This window comes from Apteryx rowi, unplaced genomic scaffold, assembly GCF_003343035.1.
Source record: "Apteryx rowi isolate R43461 unplaced genomic scaffold, aptRow1 scaffold_413, whole genome shotgun sequence".
Taxonomy (NCBI): Eukaryota; Metazoa; Chordata; class Aves; order Apterygiformes; family Apterygidae; genus Apteryx; species Apteryx rowi.
Window position 1 is genome coordinate 729694 of NW_020450645.1, and position 14093 is coordinate 743786.

The 14093-nt window shown below is 41.9% G+C and overlaps 2 protein-coding genes across 15 annotated transcripts in view; one reads left to right on the top strand and one right to left on the bottom strand.

The window, feature by feature from the left end:
• The window catches only part of ATG3 (autophagy related 3), a 23595-nt gene extending 23486 nt beyond the window's left edge, over nucleotides 1-109 (bottom strand). Inside the window, exon 1 of the mRNA XM_026075897.1 lies at nucleotides 3-109. Coding sequence (XP_025931682.1) covers nucleotides 3-63 — 61 coding nt within the window. The 5' untranslated portion in view covers nucleotides 64-109. The remainder of the gene's footprint in view (nucleotides 1-2) is intronic.
• Nucleotides 110-601: 492 nt separating this feature from the next.
• On the top strand, nucleotides 602-13699 carry SLC35A5 (solute carrier family 35 member A5). 14 transcript variants are annotated; one of them, XR_003255206.1, is made up of 9 exons: nucleotides 602-680; nucleotides 1926-2078; nucleotides 2911-3009; nucleotides 4697-4830; nucleotides 7898-7965; nucleotides 8678-9473; nucleotides 10667-12134; nucleotides 12701-12836; nucleotides 13602-13699. XR_003255206.1 is itself a non-coding variant. In XM_026075860.1 (8 exons), exons 2-8 carry the CDS (start codon nucleotides 1949-1951, stop codon nucleotides 10733-10735), a joined length of 1161 nt encoding a protein of 386 aa, XP_025931645.1. In that variant the 5' UTR covers nucleotides 602-680; nucleotides 1926-1948; the 3' UTR covers nucleotides 10736-12664. The 14 variants fall into 14 exon arrangements, 11 of the variants coding, with proteins under 11 accessions (XP_025931645.1, XP_025931639.1, XP_025931644.1 ...); XR_003255205.1 differs by having other exon boundaries at nucleotides 12701-13699; XR_003255207.1 differs by lacking the exons at nucleotides 12701-12836; nucleotides 13602-13699 and having other exon boundaries at nucleotides 10667-11313; nucleotides 11986-12664.
• Nucleotides 13700-14093: the final 394 nt, after the last annotated feature.

A 14093-nucleotide genomic window follows, 5' to 3' on the forward strand; every position in this document is an offset into this window, starting at 1 on the left:
GGGGGTGAGGTACTCGGCCACCTCCAGGGCTTTCCCCTTCACCGTGTTGATGACGTTCTGCATCCTGCTGCCGTCGGTCGGTCGGGCGGGCGGGCGGGCTAAGGCCCCGCCGGCACAGCCGCCTCCCACGCCCGCTCGCGCCTCTCAGCCAACGACCCCCGCAGCGGCAACGGCCCCGCGAGCACCGCCCCCCACCGGTCACGTGACGCGCCGCACCGCCCTCCCCTTTGCTTCTCCCGCCCCCGCCCTATGCCGCGCACGCGACACACGGGCGGTAAACGCCGCGTCATGCCCGGCCCGAGGCTCTGCGCCTGCGCCTGGAGGACCCCTCCCAGCGGCGGCCGAAGCCACGCAGGCGCCGCAGCTGCCACGCCCCTCAGCGTGTGCGCGCGCAAGGGGGGAAGGCGGGGCGAAGTCCGGAGAGGTGGAAGGGGAAGCGGATGACCCTCTGCGCGCATGCGCGGCAGCAGAAGGCAGCAGGCGGGGATGATCACGTGACTGAGGGGGCGGGTGGGGTCTCTGCGCGCTCCTTGTGACGCCACAGACACGTGGGCGGGGTGGCCAGGAGGGGAGGGGCTGGTTGTCAGAGTATGCGGGCGCGCGCGGCGGCGCGCGGCCCCGCCAGGTGAGGCCGGGCGGCCTGCGGGAGCGGCCCTGGAGAGCGGCGCGGCGGGGAGGAGGTGGGGGCTTTGCATAATGCGCTGAGCTCGCAGCCGTGTTTTTGCGGGCCTGTCGGCAAGGCTGGAGCCCCAGGTGATGGGCACTGCGCGGAGCAGCTGGGGCAAAGCGACGCGCGCTATCGCGGCCTCCCGGGGGTGCCCCTGTGGCCGCCGTGCTTGGCCGGGCAGCCCGCGGGGGGCGGACTTAACCCCTGGTGCGGGGGGGAGGCGTAGGCAGAGGAGGGGATTGCTGCTTCCCCTGGGAGCGCATAGCAGGCCCGGGGGCTGAGGGGGTGAGGCGTTGGCTGGGGAGCGCCCAGCCCGGGTGCCCCGGCGCCGCCTCCCAGCCCGGCTCGCCCCGCTCCGCCTCGGCCTCAGAGCCTGAGCACTTGCTGCAGCCCCGCATCCCTCTGAGGCAGGAGCGTGACAGGTCGGGGTAAGCGAGGCGAGGTGGCCGTTTCTGCGGGATGGGGGAGCGCCGGCCGTCTTTATCAGCCCCAGTTTGCCCCTTCGGGCACCCCTCCTGGGTGTGTGTGTGTCCAGCTTCCATCTACCGGAGCGCTCCGGGACACGGAGCCGTCCCTCGGGGCCGGGTGGGAAGCGCCCCCCTCCCCCTCCCCCCGGCCCCCGCAGGGTGGAACTGCGCCACAGCTGTCGCGGCGGCCGTTAACGGACGTCCCGCCCGAGGCGGCCCAGCGCCCCCTCCCCACCGAGCCGGGGCCCCGGTGGTGCGTCTTGCGCACCTCTCTGCCGCCTAACGGTTTCGGGCAGTGATGAATAAGTAGTACGTGTACAACTTGAGGCTTCCGCCTCTGAAAACTTACCTTCTTCCACTACCTGGACAAAATCTGGAGCTAACTAAACTGCAGATAGTCTCGTGTAGTGGTGCTTTTACTCCACAGCTGCAAAAACTTTTTTTCCTGAAATTAGGAACATGCATGCTTTCTAAAGATACAAGTTATTAAAGAAAAATAAAAATGTGGTTATTTAATCCTATTAGCTAGTCAGTATTCCACAGATGTCCTCCTTCAACAAACTTTGGGTTTTTTGTGCCACCTTCTGAGTCACTGTGTATATGCTAGTTATCCTCATTTGCTGGTCCTCATAGCATATTTCTTTTCCCTTAAAATAACTAGAATGAAATCATGGTTTGCAAAGTATATATCTTTATATAAGATAAAATGCAATAAAATAAGTGCATTTGACCTTGTCTTATCAGTTTCTGAAAGTACTGTTTCTAGCGTGTTTTCCTTTTGTCGTTCAAAGGGCATTGACAGCAAGACAGCAGAATGGAGACCAAGTGCCGTAGTCGATCTGTATTTTGCTCCAAGACAACCATCCATACCTTTCTGCTAGGAGGGGTGTTTATAGCACTGGGCTCAAGCCGAATCCTCCTGATGAAGTATTCTGCTAATGAAGGTGTTGTTGAACAATGAACATACAATGTATCTCAGATAAAAAAGAGTTGATATTCAGGATAAAACAGATACCCCAGAACCTAATTCTCTACCTGTGGAGTTCTTAGCATAAACGTTCTGTTATATAATTTGAGAGAGACTTTTCTATAATTGAAAATGTCTGTATAGTCACTGGGTCTACCTTGAAGTTGCAAGGTGCATGCATGGTCCATGTGGAGATCCACACTTAAAACATCAGGCAATGGGTTACCTTATAGCTGGTTTACAAAGACCAAATTATTGTGTAAGCACTATCAGCTGTGCATATCTTGACTGATGTATTTGTTTCACAACAGGTTTAGGAGAAAGTGGTGTAATAGTGTGGATGCAGTAACTGTCTAATGTTACTGCTTCTTCATTCAGAAAGTATTAGCAATATGTGTTTGAAGTGGTTCTTAAATGCTAATAAATAAAAAAAAAAATCCTAAAAGAAGGCTTGGTCATCTTGAAAGTCTTTTCCTTATGGAGAAAAAATAACATATTGCTATTTTGGGGAAAAGCACTGGCTTTTTTAATCTTTTAAAACTACAGTGCTCTTGGGTTCTTCCAAAGAATTCTACTGTAAACTGAGACCAAGCAATGAAAAACTTCAGCCCAGAAAGGAGATTGTTCAGGAGGTTGTTCATCATCAAAGATGGGGTATTTATAATGAAAGTGCTGACACAGGGCCTTTTGTGTTTATGGAAAGTGGATAAATGTATGGCTGCAGGGGTTAAAATGGTTTCTTGCTTTAACTGTGCATACAAGAGGCAGAATCTGATTGTGTATTCATTACAATTTACTGAATCCCACAGATAACAAATATGATTACCTTCCTACAACAGTGAACATATGTTCTGAAGTAGTAAAATTGGTGCTGTGTGTGGTATTGGCACTATGGGTTAAGAAAAAAGGTAAGTACCTATGTGTAAAATCATTCAGATGATTTCATGTGACTTTAAGATTTGTTGTACTTCAAATACTTTTCTTCTATGACAGATTCACATGTGGTAGTCTGCAGTAGGTTCTGCTAGTAATGTTTGCTGGGATTGTGTCTTCCATGCAGATTTATAACTAAATTAAAAAGAAAAAAACAATTTATAATTTATGCTGTAAATTCAGGAGCTCCTGAATTGTTTGTATGATAGCCGAAATGGGGACAAGTAAGCTAAATCAGGAAGTGTAGCAAAGATGCAGTCTAACATTTTTGGAGTTAATGCAGGCTTAGGCTAGGATAACATGAATCACCTCAAAGACATCTTTGCAGAAGGACTGGACAGAAGCTTATAAAATGTTCTAACTCAAGGCCTTTATCTTCTGATATCTTGGCCACTTCTCTTCAAAAATACCACCACCTTCCAGTGAAGAGGCTTTGTTTGTGTAGTAGGATTTGGGTAAGGAGCAACTCTTGACTGTTACAATTCAATGTAACCTTGTTGTGAAGACAAATCTTGGGACTGCCCTCTATTCAGCAAAAGCAGTGTCAGGCTTCATTAGCTACTGGCTTTCTATTGCAGGTCCCTGCTACCTCCACACTTCTACAGCTTCTGTCCTGATGTAAAAAGGATGAGAAGTTAACTTCACAGTGTTTGAGAACAGTAGAGGACATATGTTTAAATTGGAAGGGAGTGTCAGGCACTGCAGACTTTGTCATTTCATCTTAAATTGAAGTGCTAGCTGCATCCACTTCTCCATGTAACAGTCATGACTCTGGCAAGCTAATGAAACTTTTACCTCTACCATTTAGTACAGATACACCTAAGAGAGTGAATACGGTTTACAGTATTGGCTACTGCTGACTCCACATTTTCTTAAATCTTTTTATTTTTCCTTTTTTTTTTTTTTTCGGGGGGGGGGGGGGTCCAGACATCTGAGTTTTGCTTAACTCAATATCTCTGCATTCCAGAGAGTATTAGATAACATTGTGTAGTCTTAAGTCTGTGCTAACAAAGGTCTTTTGTCACCGACTCTAGCATAGTCTAAAGTTTAACACAATCTTCCTTTTAAGTTATGTGTCCTAAATACTTAAGCAAATGTCATTCTTTGTGCCTTGTCCTTTCTTTGTGCTTTCTTGGCATATGTTTTCTTTTGACCTAGATTGTGTGCTGTGTGATATAAATACTGACTTCTGGTTTATTTTTGTGTCTCTAACATTACTGACTGCCCTTTGGGTACTATATGAACAGGTCTGTAGTCTGGGTCTTTGTTTCAGATCTAGACATGATTGATGATTGTCAGAAAGTCACCTAGTAATGATCTATTGCATGGACACTTTGAGGTGCTTTCTGGCCCTTAAAGAGTGATTGATAACCTCATTTTTGTTCCCAGTGAACAAATACTCTGATGGGGGTAGAAAGTTCCTTGGTGTTTTTTCTGCTGAAGCAAGGGGGTGAATGCCCATAGAGACTGACTTGCTGCTCTAGCTGTATGTTCTGTCTTGGATCTGTCCTGCATGTTGCCAGAAGCCTGCGGTACCTGGGCTTTTTCAGTCCAACAGCGTTCTTAAAACAGAACAGTGATATGTGCTCTGTTATGAGGGGGTTGGAACAGGCTTTTGGTGATAAGAGGGGTGTCTTTCTTACTGATATTTCTTCTTTTCAGAGGATTGTTTGGATCATCACTTTGAATGTCTTTCGTGGAAGAATTTTTGTAATTCCATGAAATGGTCAATTCCTGCCTTTCTTTACTTTTTGGATAACTTGATTGTCTTCTACGTCCTGTCCTACCTCCAGCCTGTAAGTATACATGTACTGAATAAAGTATCTTCCAGTGTCTGAGTGATAACATTGCTCTTAGACGATCTACAGTTGTAACATAGGCAAGACAAGATTTGTAGGTAAATGAATGATCTGTTATCTGACCCGCTAGCCCTTTCCGTTCTCCTGCCCACTGATCTCCATTTTACAACTCTCAGTAGGGGAGGATCTCTCTGGTATTTCTCAATCCTAAGTGATTGAGAAATAGGCTGAATTGCTTAAGCACTAGGGAGGTTTTTGGTGCTTTCCCTTTGGTTTCTTTGACACTGTATTTCTCTTCCAATGCATTTACCCATCTTGCTGGTATTCAAGTTGTAATTTTCTGTGCAGCTATCACTAATGTCTCTATGTAACTTCATGTGATGACTTGTTTTCTTTCTTCACTAATTCCAAAGAAAACCCCCAGGGTAAGTGAGCCTAACAGGGAGTGAGGAGGGGAGGAAATGTTTGACTCCTAATTTTTACATTTGTTTATTAGTTACCTTTAAACATGGAACTTAATTGATACTTTCTTTAGCTACATTCAGCCTTTTGGATGATTTTACATATGCTTAGGAAATAATACAATATTTGTGCTTTCTGTTTTTAGTACTGGGATTCTTTAACTTCTGTTTGAAGTTAAATGGACACAGATGGTTAGTGTTCACTATAAAATACTGTGGCTACCCCTGTTTAGCATTGCAGATTAATATAAATGTTTCTGTTCACACTCTTTCAGGCTTTCTCTTTAAAATATTGTCCTTCTAGGTGCACATTTCTGGCAGGGACAGAACAGAGTCTGGAATAGAAGGTGGCTGGAAAAATCTAATTAAAATCAACAATCTTGACATCTTAAAATAACATGCACAGTGTTTTTGTTGCTTTGGGAAGGAAGTTCAGCTATAATGTCTGTAATATTAGCAAAGTTTGATGTCTGAAAGACCACGTCAACACAATTGCTTTCTTAAAGCAATTTGATTTGGCTTGGTTAAAGTGATCTTTTATGAAAAGCACAGTTTGTATGTTTTACACATGCACGCACACATGCATACACACACACACACACTTGTGTCTCTCCCCTCAGAACATGTGCTTTAAGGTTCCTCTTTAGAAATCTGGTGTTTTTTAACTCTATCTGGATATGCTTTGTGAGGATTTGCTGAAATTTTATCATTATCATGGTAAAACAGACATAAATAATAAATCACATATCTAAGTACCTGTAAGGTTGAATATTTTCACAAGGTACAATAAGCTGAAAGTGAAAAGGTGGAGGCTAGATGCTTGAAAGAGGATGGCCATGCCTCACTGAACCTGGTTTCATGTGACTTTAAAACTAAGTAGGTTTGGGACTAAGTAGTACTTAGGTGAGCAGGTGCCTAAAGTATGGAGTTGCTTTGGTGAGTTTTTTTTTTTGTTTCTTGAAGCTTAATGTTTCTTATTGATAAGATTTTATCTTTAGAGGCTTTGTGATATGTAGGTTAGTGGCATGGTGATCTTTGGTAAATCTGTTTTTAGTTCCTACTGTCCGTCTTGCTTCTGGAGGCCTCAGAGAACAGCACAACTCAAAATGAATGTCTTGTAACTATCCTGCTGTAGACTTTGATTATACTATGTTACCAAAGGTGTTGGCCTGGGCTTTTACTGTGAAACAAACAAAGTATACAAAGACCATTTGTGCGTCAATTTTAGGTCAAACCTATTTCTTCCAGAATGGTTTCTGACAGTTCCAGGTTCACAATTTATTCAATATTATTCTTTTTCCAAAATGTTCACCTAATGTGAATTTTTAATTGAGTCTTAATCTCACAAGAAGAAACTTAAGCCATGATCTCTTAGGTGGATGTCTCGTGTCAATCTTCAGTTTACCTGAGAAACCTGTGTCATGCTGCTCCATGACACTACTCAGCAGATAGTATGTTGGAATAGAATGGAACTAATGTAATAGAAAAAGAGCCTCTGTTTTATCTCTGGAAATTAAAAAAGCTCTCCTTTTGCAGAATTGGGAATGTAAAACGTAGATGAGAGAGTTCGACATAAATTCTGTGTTTTCGACTTCTGAATCCATGAATGCTTTTGTGTAAAATTGCCTGAGAAAGTGATCTCACTCTAAGGTTGAAGTGGAGGAAAGACTTCAGGTACCTAGATTGTTGTAATTGTCATTCCTCAGTACTGACTACATGGGGCGATCCTGAATAAAACACAGTTTGGGGGGGGGGGGCAAAAAAAAACCCCAAACCCAAAACCTTTTTCCCATTGATGCTGGTAGATTCTGATTTTTAATAACTGCAGTGCCTAAAAGAGCCTGCCTTGGGCCAGCATCCCGGTAGACAGTGGCTAATACAAAGAAATTGAAAAGACAATCCTGCCACAAGACGTTTGCAGCTTGGGATCATGACAGTGGGTTATGGCAGTATCATTATTATATGCTTATTCCCAAATTAGACAGGAGCTTTAGAGTTGTCTTCATTTGTACTTTGAAATAGGTGAATTTTGAGTACAGCTGCAGTCTTGAAAATTCAAGCTGAGCATTTCGTTATCTTTAATAAATGGTAGAGCAAAGGCACCTGACATACAAGAAGATTATTTTCTGCAAGTGCCTCATCTGAATCTGGGATATCATGAATGCTGTAAGCTGGCACTGCTGCCAGAAGCAGCCTCACCCTCTCCTGTTCTTTGATTCATGTTTTCATTTTAGTGCAACTTCCTCCTTTGTGTTGGCACAGCTGCTTTTGCAGCTGGGCTGGGGAACTGCTTTGACAGAAAATTAAAACATTTTCTTTTTTGTTAAGTTAGCTTTCAGCTGGATTGGTTTTCTCACATATTTGTACAGCTTTTCCCGCTATGGAGAAACTTAGGCTCTGTACTTTGAGATATTGAAATTGGGCTTCAACATGATTTAGGAACATGCATATTTTTTACTACTCAGGTAAGGAAGAAAGTTCAGTACCATTATGAACCTTTTCCCTTTGACTCCTGGCAGAATGGTGAACCTTCTGTGCAGGTGGGCTTTTGATGATCACACTATGTCTGGAGTGTAACTTTGTTCCCCTTCTTCTCTTTATAGGCAATGGCTGTACTCTTCTCAAATTTTGTCATTATAACAACAGCTCTCCTCTTCAGAATAGTGCTAAAGTAAGTAGTACTTATTAAAGTAAATGTCAAATTTTATCTTCCTAGCCTGGTTGAAGAAGTTATGCTGGATTTTTCTCTGTGACAAGAAGAGTAATTCTGTTTTCTTGTGGCTGTACCAGCTTGGAGAGATGGCTTTGCTCTGTGTATGAAAGTGCTGGAAATAATATCTTATTAGGAGCCCCTACATCTCTCCAAATTCAGTTACCTGTAATGGAAAACAACTGAAATTATAATTATATAATTACTAGATGGTCAAAATTAAGATTTGGGTTTGGGTACCTTCATTTGTGCATTAAATCTCATGTTTCATGGTTAGCACTATTACTTTGTTGCAATTCTGAATTGAATGTAAATTGTATGACAGTCTGTGACTTCTTTTTATCTATCAGACCTCTGTTTCCTTGGAGACCGCAGTTGCTTTTAGTTGTTGGGCAGTCAGTGTCTAGAACTGACATGATCTTGAAACTTTCCTTAAATTATCTGCACAGAATTCTCCCTCTTGTGCCCCTGTATTTGCTAGGCTGGAGCCCCCTTAACCTAGGGGAAAGCACACTGCCTTTTGGCATTTTACTGTTGATTCTGAAAAGCCAAGACTTTTCTGTGCTTGTTTCCTTCTTGTTATCTGTGGCATGGTGTCTTTTATGTGTTTTATAGGGCTTGTTTTTCTGTCATTTAATTTCTGCCAATGTGGTGGCTGTTTTGTCTACTCCAGGCGACAACTCTCTTGGGTACAATGGGCGTCTCTGGTGATTTTATTCCTGTCCATCGTTGCCCTGACTCTAGGGACTGGAGGCCATCAGCACAGCTTAGCTGCACACGGATTCCATCACAACACGTTTTTTAGCCCATCTAACCACTGCCTTCTCTATGATGAACCTGAGGAAACATGCCTGGAAAAGGGCAACTGTGTAGCATCAAGCTTCCTTCCCAGCTTTCAATGGAATGTCACCTCTACCATGGCAGGAGCATTGAAACCTCTCCGCCTGAGTCTGGGCCATCTGCTTATCCTAGTGCAGTGTTTCATTTCTGCTTTGGCTAACATCTACAATGAAAAGATCTTGAAAGATGGGGATCGGCTTGCTGAAAGCATCTTCGTGCAGAACAGTAAGCTGTATGCCTTTGGGGTGATGTTCAATGGGCTGATGCTGGGGCTGCAGGCTAAGGACCGGAGGCAAATAGGGAGTTGTGGTTTCTTTTATGGGCACAACGTCTTCTCAGTGGCTCTTATATTTGTCACAGCTTTCTTGGGGCTGTCCGTAGCCTTCATCTTGAAGTTCCGAGACAACATGTTCCATGTTATGACTGCTCAGGTCACCACTGTGATCATCACCGCGGTCTCTTTCGTCATCTTTGACTTCAGGCCTTCTCTAGAGTTCTTTTTGGAAGCTCCTATAGTGCTTCTCTCCATATTCATCTATAACGCCAGTAAACCTCGAGGCCTGGAATATGCCACTCTGCGGGAAAGGGGCAAACTCTTCAAAGGAGACACATGGGAGAGGTCAAGCGGGGTAAGGCTTTTCAGTACTTGTCTTCTCTGGTTTCTCTTTTGTTTCACCTCTGTTTACGCTATGGAATGCTTGGAGAATTCATTGTGCATGTGACCGGACTCGTCCCTCAACTCAAATACCAAAATTCCTCAATATTAGATTACATCTTTTAAATTGATAGGTTTTTGCTTTGCATATTCCACTTTTTCCATTCATGAGACTTATTAAGCCCGGTTTTCTTGCTGTGACTTTAGACAATTTGTGTGCAACTTCAGCTTGGTACAAATCCTCTCCTGAAACATTTATCATGAAAATAGTCTACTGGCGCTGGGCATCCAAGAATTGGAAGTGATGTCTGGGAACTAATTATACTGAAGTAGAACTGATAAATCTATGTGTAGCTGAGCGCACATCATGAAGAAATTAATAAATTTGATGTTAAAATTCTTTCTACCCTAACATTCAAAGATATGTGAAGGCAAAAAGGTAATGTTTATACAGATTTTTAACATGATTTTTCTTATGAGACATTTCCTCCAGATACTTGTATGGTTTTTGCCCTTCTTTAAACAGTAATCTAGACAACTAGAACATGGTAGAGTGGGCTTGCTATTAGGCATCTCTTTCAACTGAGCTGAGAAGTCAATCTGAGAGGGAAGTGGTTAGTGTGTGTGTTTGTGTGTGTATCTGCATGTACATATGTACTTTGTAAACACATTTTGCAACCAGCAGAGAGTGCTGTCTTCATTTAATTCTAGGAAACTTTTAGCTTGGAAAAGAAGAGATGTTTCCTGGCAATATCATATGGTCCCCTTTCAGGGTGGTGTTTAACAAGCAATAAATAACATGTAGTCATATATTTTTGGTATACCAGGCATTGTATATTTTAACACTTACAATTCAGCAGCCATGATAAAAACAAATAGCACTATGTGAGCAGGTTTTCTGATGAAGGAATGGGCTACAAGCTGTTTCAGGGAGAGAGTTACTAAAAAGCATTACAAATACCTGCTCATTAAAAGCATCTCCTTTATATCCTAGAGAAAGATTTTAACATACTTGTAAAAGGTTTAAATTACAAGACTGTGATTTTTATAGAAGAGACTCCTTCAAAACAAACTGCTTTTTCTGTCTCCTTCTTAACTTTTTTTTTTGTATTTATAACAAGATAACATTTGTTCATGTTGGTTTTTTTCTGCTTCTGATTCCTGTAGGATGGAGAAGAATTTGAGAGACTGAACAAACCAAGCAGTGACATTGATACAGATGAAGATTCACTCTAGCATGGAGTTGGCTCAGAGGAGCGCTATTACTCATACTGAGAGAACGTTAATGTTTATTTAATATAGAGAGAGGTCGTTTTTCCCCACTTGCAGAGCAATGGAGAATATTTGTGGGCTGGATATCAGAGATGGATGAGGAAAACATTCAAACTCTTACTTAAGCCATATGTATGAAGAGCTGTATTTCCTCTTTCCATCAGTGTTTTAAATGAGGAGCTAAAACCACACTGAAATAAACAGGGTTTAAAACTGGTGCAAAAAAAAAAAAAAAAGGAGGCTTGAACCCTGGACTTGACGGTCTTGGTGATATATGTGGTGTTGTGGAGGGCAGTCCTGAAGGCAAGATTCCATCACCTTTGGATGGCTGGCAGCCAAGCCCTCCATGCTTCATGACTCTGTATGGACAAAATACACTCATGACCAAAATGAGAGAGCCTCCTCCTGAAAACCCTTCAGTTCCATGAAATGCCCCCCTAGCACTTGCACAATGCTTTCAGAAGAGAAGCATTATATAAGCACATATTTCCAGGACTTTGAGCCAGGTGGCATCTTATGCATGTCTTTGGTTTTATTGAGAGGTGATTTCAGAATTAATTTCTTATTGAATGATTTACAGAACTTAAGAGCCTTATGAGATAGGATGCCTAATTACAGTTGGGATTTGTTTGTTTGCTAGTGTGCCTGACATTGCAAACTGGAAGAAGAGCTTTCCTAATGTTTAGATATGCAGGCTTCAAGTCCACACCTGATTCTTATAGTTTCTCAAGTGAAACAGTTTCATTCTTGCTCTCTCTGGAGTTGCGGTTTGCCCCTCAATGTATACCAGCGATTTTCTTTGTACTTCGCTGCTAGAAAAGTTTTTTTTATTATCGAGAAGTCCATTGGAAGTATACTTTACACTGTCTGTAAATACAGAGTTTTAAACTTTTATTAAAAAAAAAAAAAATCAGGTTAAGATCCAACTTTTTTTTTTTAAATAGACTTGATTGTAATCAAATGAAAATGTGATCTAACCAACCTGGACTGTGAATGCTGCTTGAAAAATATATTTTAGAATTATGGCTATTATAAGAGATCACAGCAGTGAAAGTAGTTAGAAACTGTAGAATTACTTGGCCAGTCTACATTCTAGCAATAGTGGAAGAAGCAAATGGTGTGTGGGAGCAGTGAAAAGTACATTAGATTTGACTGAAGCAATATTACTTGAACAACACCAGGATTCCTGGGTTCTAACCCCATGTCTTCCACAGCTTTGGTCAAGCATCCTGAGTCACTGCAACTTCCTGTATGAATTACTTGGTTAATAAAGCAGAGGTGATAAAACTGTTCCCCACCTTGCAGGAGTGATACGAGGATTGATGAATGTTTTTGCAGCAACTTCAAATGTGTAAACATTCCAGTAAGTCTTTTCCTTTTTTAATAATTAAGATGTTATTAGTAACTTTATAAATAATGAGGCAAATTGACTGTTTCATGGCATTTTGGCAATTCAGATTCAGATAACTGTAGTTGAGTAAGATTCCCTCTGAATCCATCTCATCAAACTTTCACTTGAGAATGTATAATAAATCAGATAATTTGGGTTAGGGATACATTGATCCTCCAAACAGGCAGATCTTTGGAGTGCGAGTTTGGTCTGAATGGTCTTAATTCTGTCTTCAGAATTTTTCATTGGTGTAACTGTACTGGCTCCTGTGGAGTCCTTTTCTTTCTGATTTTCTTTGATGTGACTGAAAGAAGAACAGATTTCACTGACTTTAGCCACTAGCTCTCCTCAAATTTTCAGTGTGACACTGTTGTGTGCCTGTCTCCCAGTGTCTGGGAAATTGAAATATGAAATGTCTTTGTAGCAAATGCTGAGTTTTACATGCAACTTATTTGTCATAACTTTGAAAGAACCTGAATAAAATAGAAGTATATTATACAGTTTGAGGGCACCATAGGCTCTTTTTTGCTTTTAAAAAGGCTATGTGTAGAGAGTTCCTTGCACTGGGACCACTATATGAAAACAAATATCATGTAGCCACTCTGATGTCCTACAACTTCTGGAGTATGAGCAAGAGGGTGCAGGTGGCAATTTCATTTGGTGACACTTCACCAGGTAAGACTGGTAAAGGTTTACACCCATTTTGGAGATAGAAACAGGGGGATGGGGAAGAGAGGGGGAGAGCATTTTGCGGAGTGCCAGGTGCAGTGATCTCAGAATTGTTGAGACTTCTGCTGGATTGGCTTTTGAGTGAGATGAATAATTCAGATAATTCAGAGAATCTTGAGAAGGGTGAAGGAGATGGGGATGCAGAAAAAAGTTTCTTATGTGTTCTTAAAACCTCTTCTCTTGGAACAGTGGAAAAGATGTTAGCTTATAATTTCCTCCCTTCATGAATGGGTCTTTTTTCAGTGGAAAGATACTGTTGAAAGAATTCTTAAGAGGATGTGTAATGAGTTCAGTCTCAAAGCCTTATACCACACTGTATAGTAATCAGCTACTGATGTGTTTTTCTGTGGGCTGAAGACAATTCTGCCTCTGTTCCAGTTTGCCATCCTGTTCCCAGGCCTTGTGTACTAACAACTTGCTTATGCATACTGTGTTGATGGCTTGTAGCTATTTTAATTAATGTACCTCCTGTCATTGATCCATCAAGAGGGACAGCCTGTTTCCAATTGTTGGCAATGACTATCAGCTTATAAACTAAGAATGTAAATTATTGTTCTAGTTTCTCACTTTTTTCCTGGAGTATGAGCTTTTTCTAACATATTTTAAGAAGAATTATACAAAATGAAATTAATGTTGTTGCTTATATGAGATGACATTGTAAGCAATGTTGAACTGAAAAAATTTTTACAGCTGATCTTGTTGTGCTTGTAGAGTAGCTGATTTCAACAAAAAGAATCCTAGTTGTTTGGATCTATACAGAATGATTAGGAAAGCATACCTGAATATAAATTCCAGAAACATGTTTTTTATTGATGTGTGATGTCCTGTTTTGGGAAAGAAAACGTCAATGCAAAAAAAAACCCCAAACCCTACCACCACCATCAACAAAAACTCCCCTCAAACTGGTAAAGCCTTAACTGTGGTAAGACATTTTCATTTTTTTTGCATTACATGCAGCTTTGCAATATATACTTGCCCAAGTTCATCATCTTTTGCGATCATAGTTACCAACTTTAGCAAATATTTCCAAAAAGAGTGTAAGAAACTGTTAGCTATAGATTGCTTTGCACTTGCATGAGCAGTAGCTTTTTACATCAACTTTTCCAGAGAGCTTTGTCTTGTGTAAAGTCAAAACAGAAATCAGCCTCATACCTCTAAAGACATCTCATCAAACCAATGCTGAGTGTCTTCAAAACAATGTTT

Excerpts from the sequence above, each read along its gene's own strand:
- SLC35A5 (XM_026075854.1), top strand. The coding sequence starts at position 1,949 with ATGGAGACCAAGTGCCGTAGTCGATCTGTATTTTGCTCCAAGACAACC. Across the intron at positions 2,079-2,910 it reads GAAGTATTCTGCTAATGAAG|ATAACAAATATGATTACCTT; the intron begins GTGTTGTTGAAC and ends TGAATCCCACAG. Across the intron at positions 7,966-8,677 it reads CTCTTCAGAATAGTGCTAAA|GCGACAACTCTCTTGGGTAC; the intron begins GTAAGTAGTACT and ends TGTCTACTCCAG.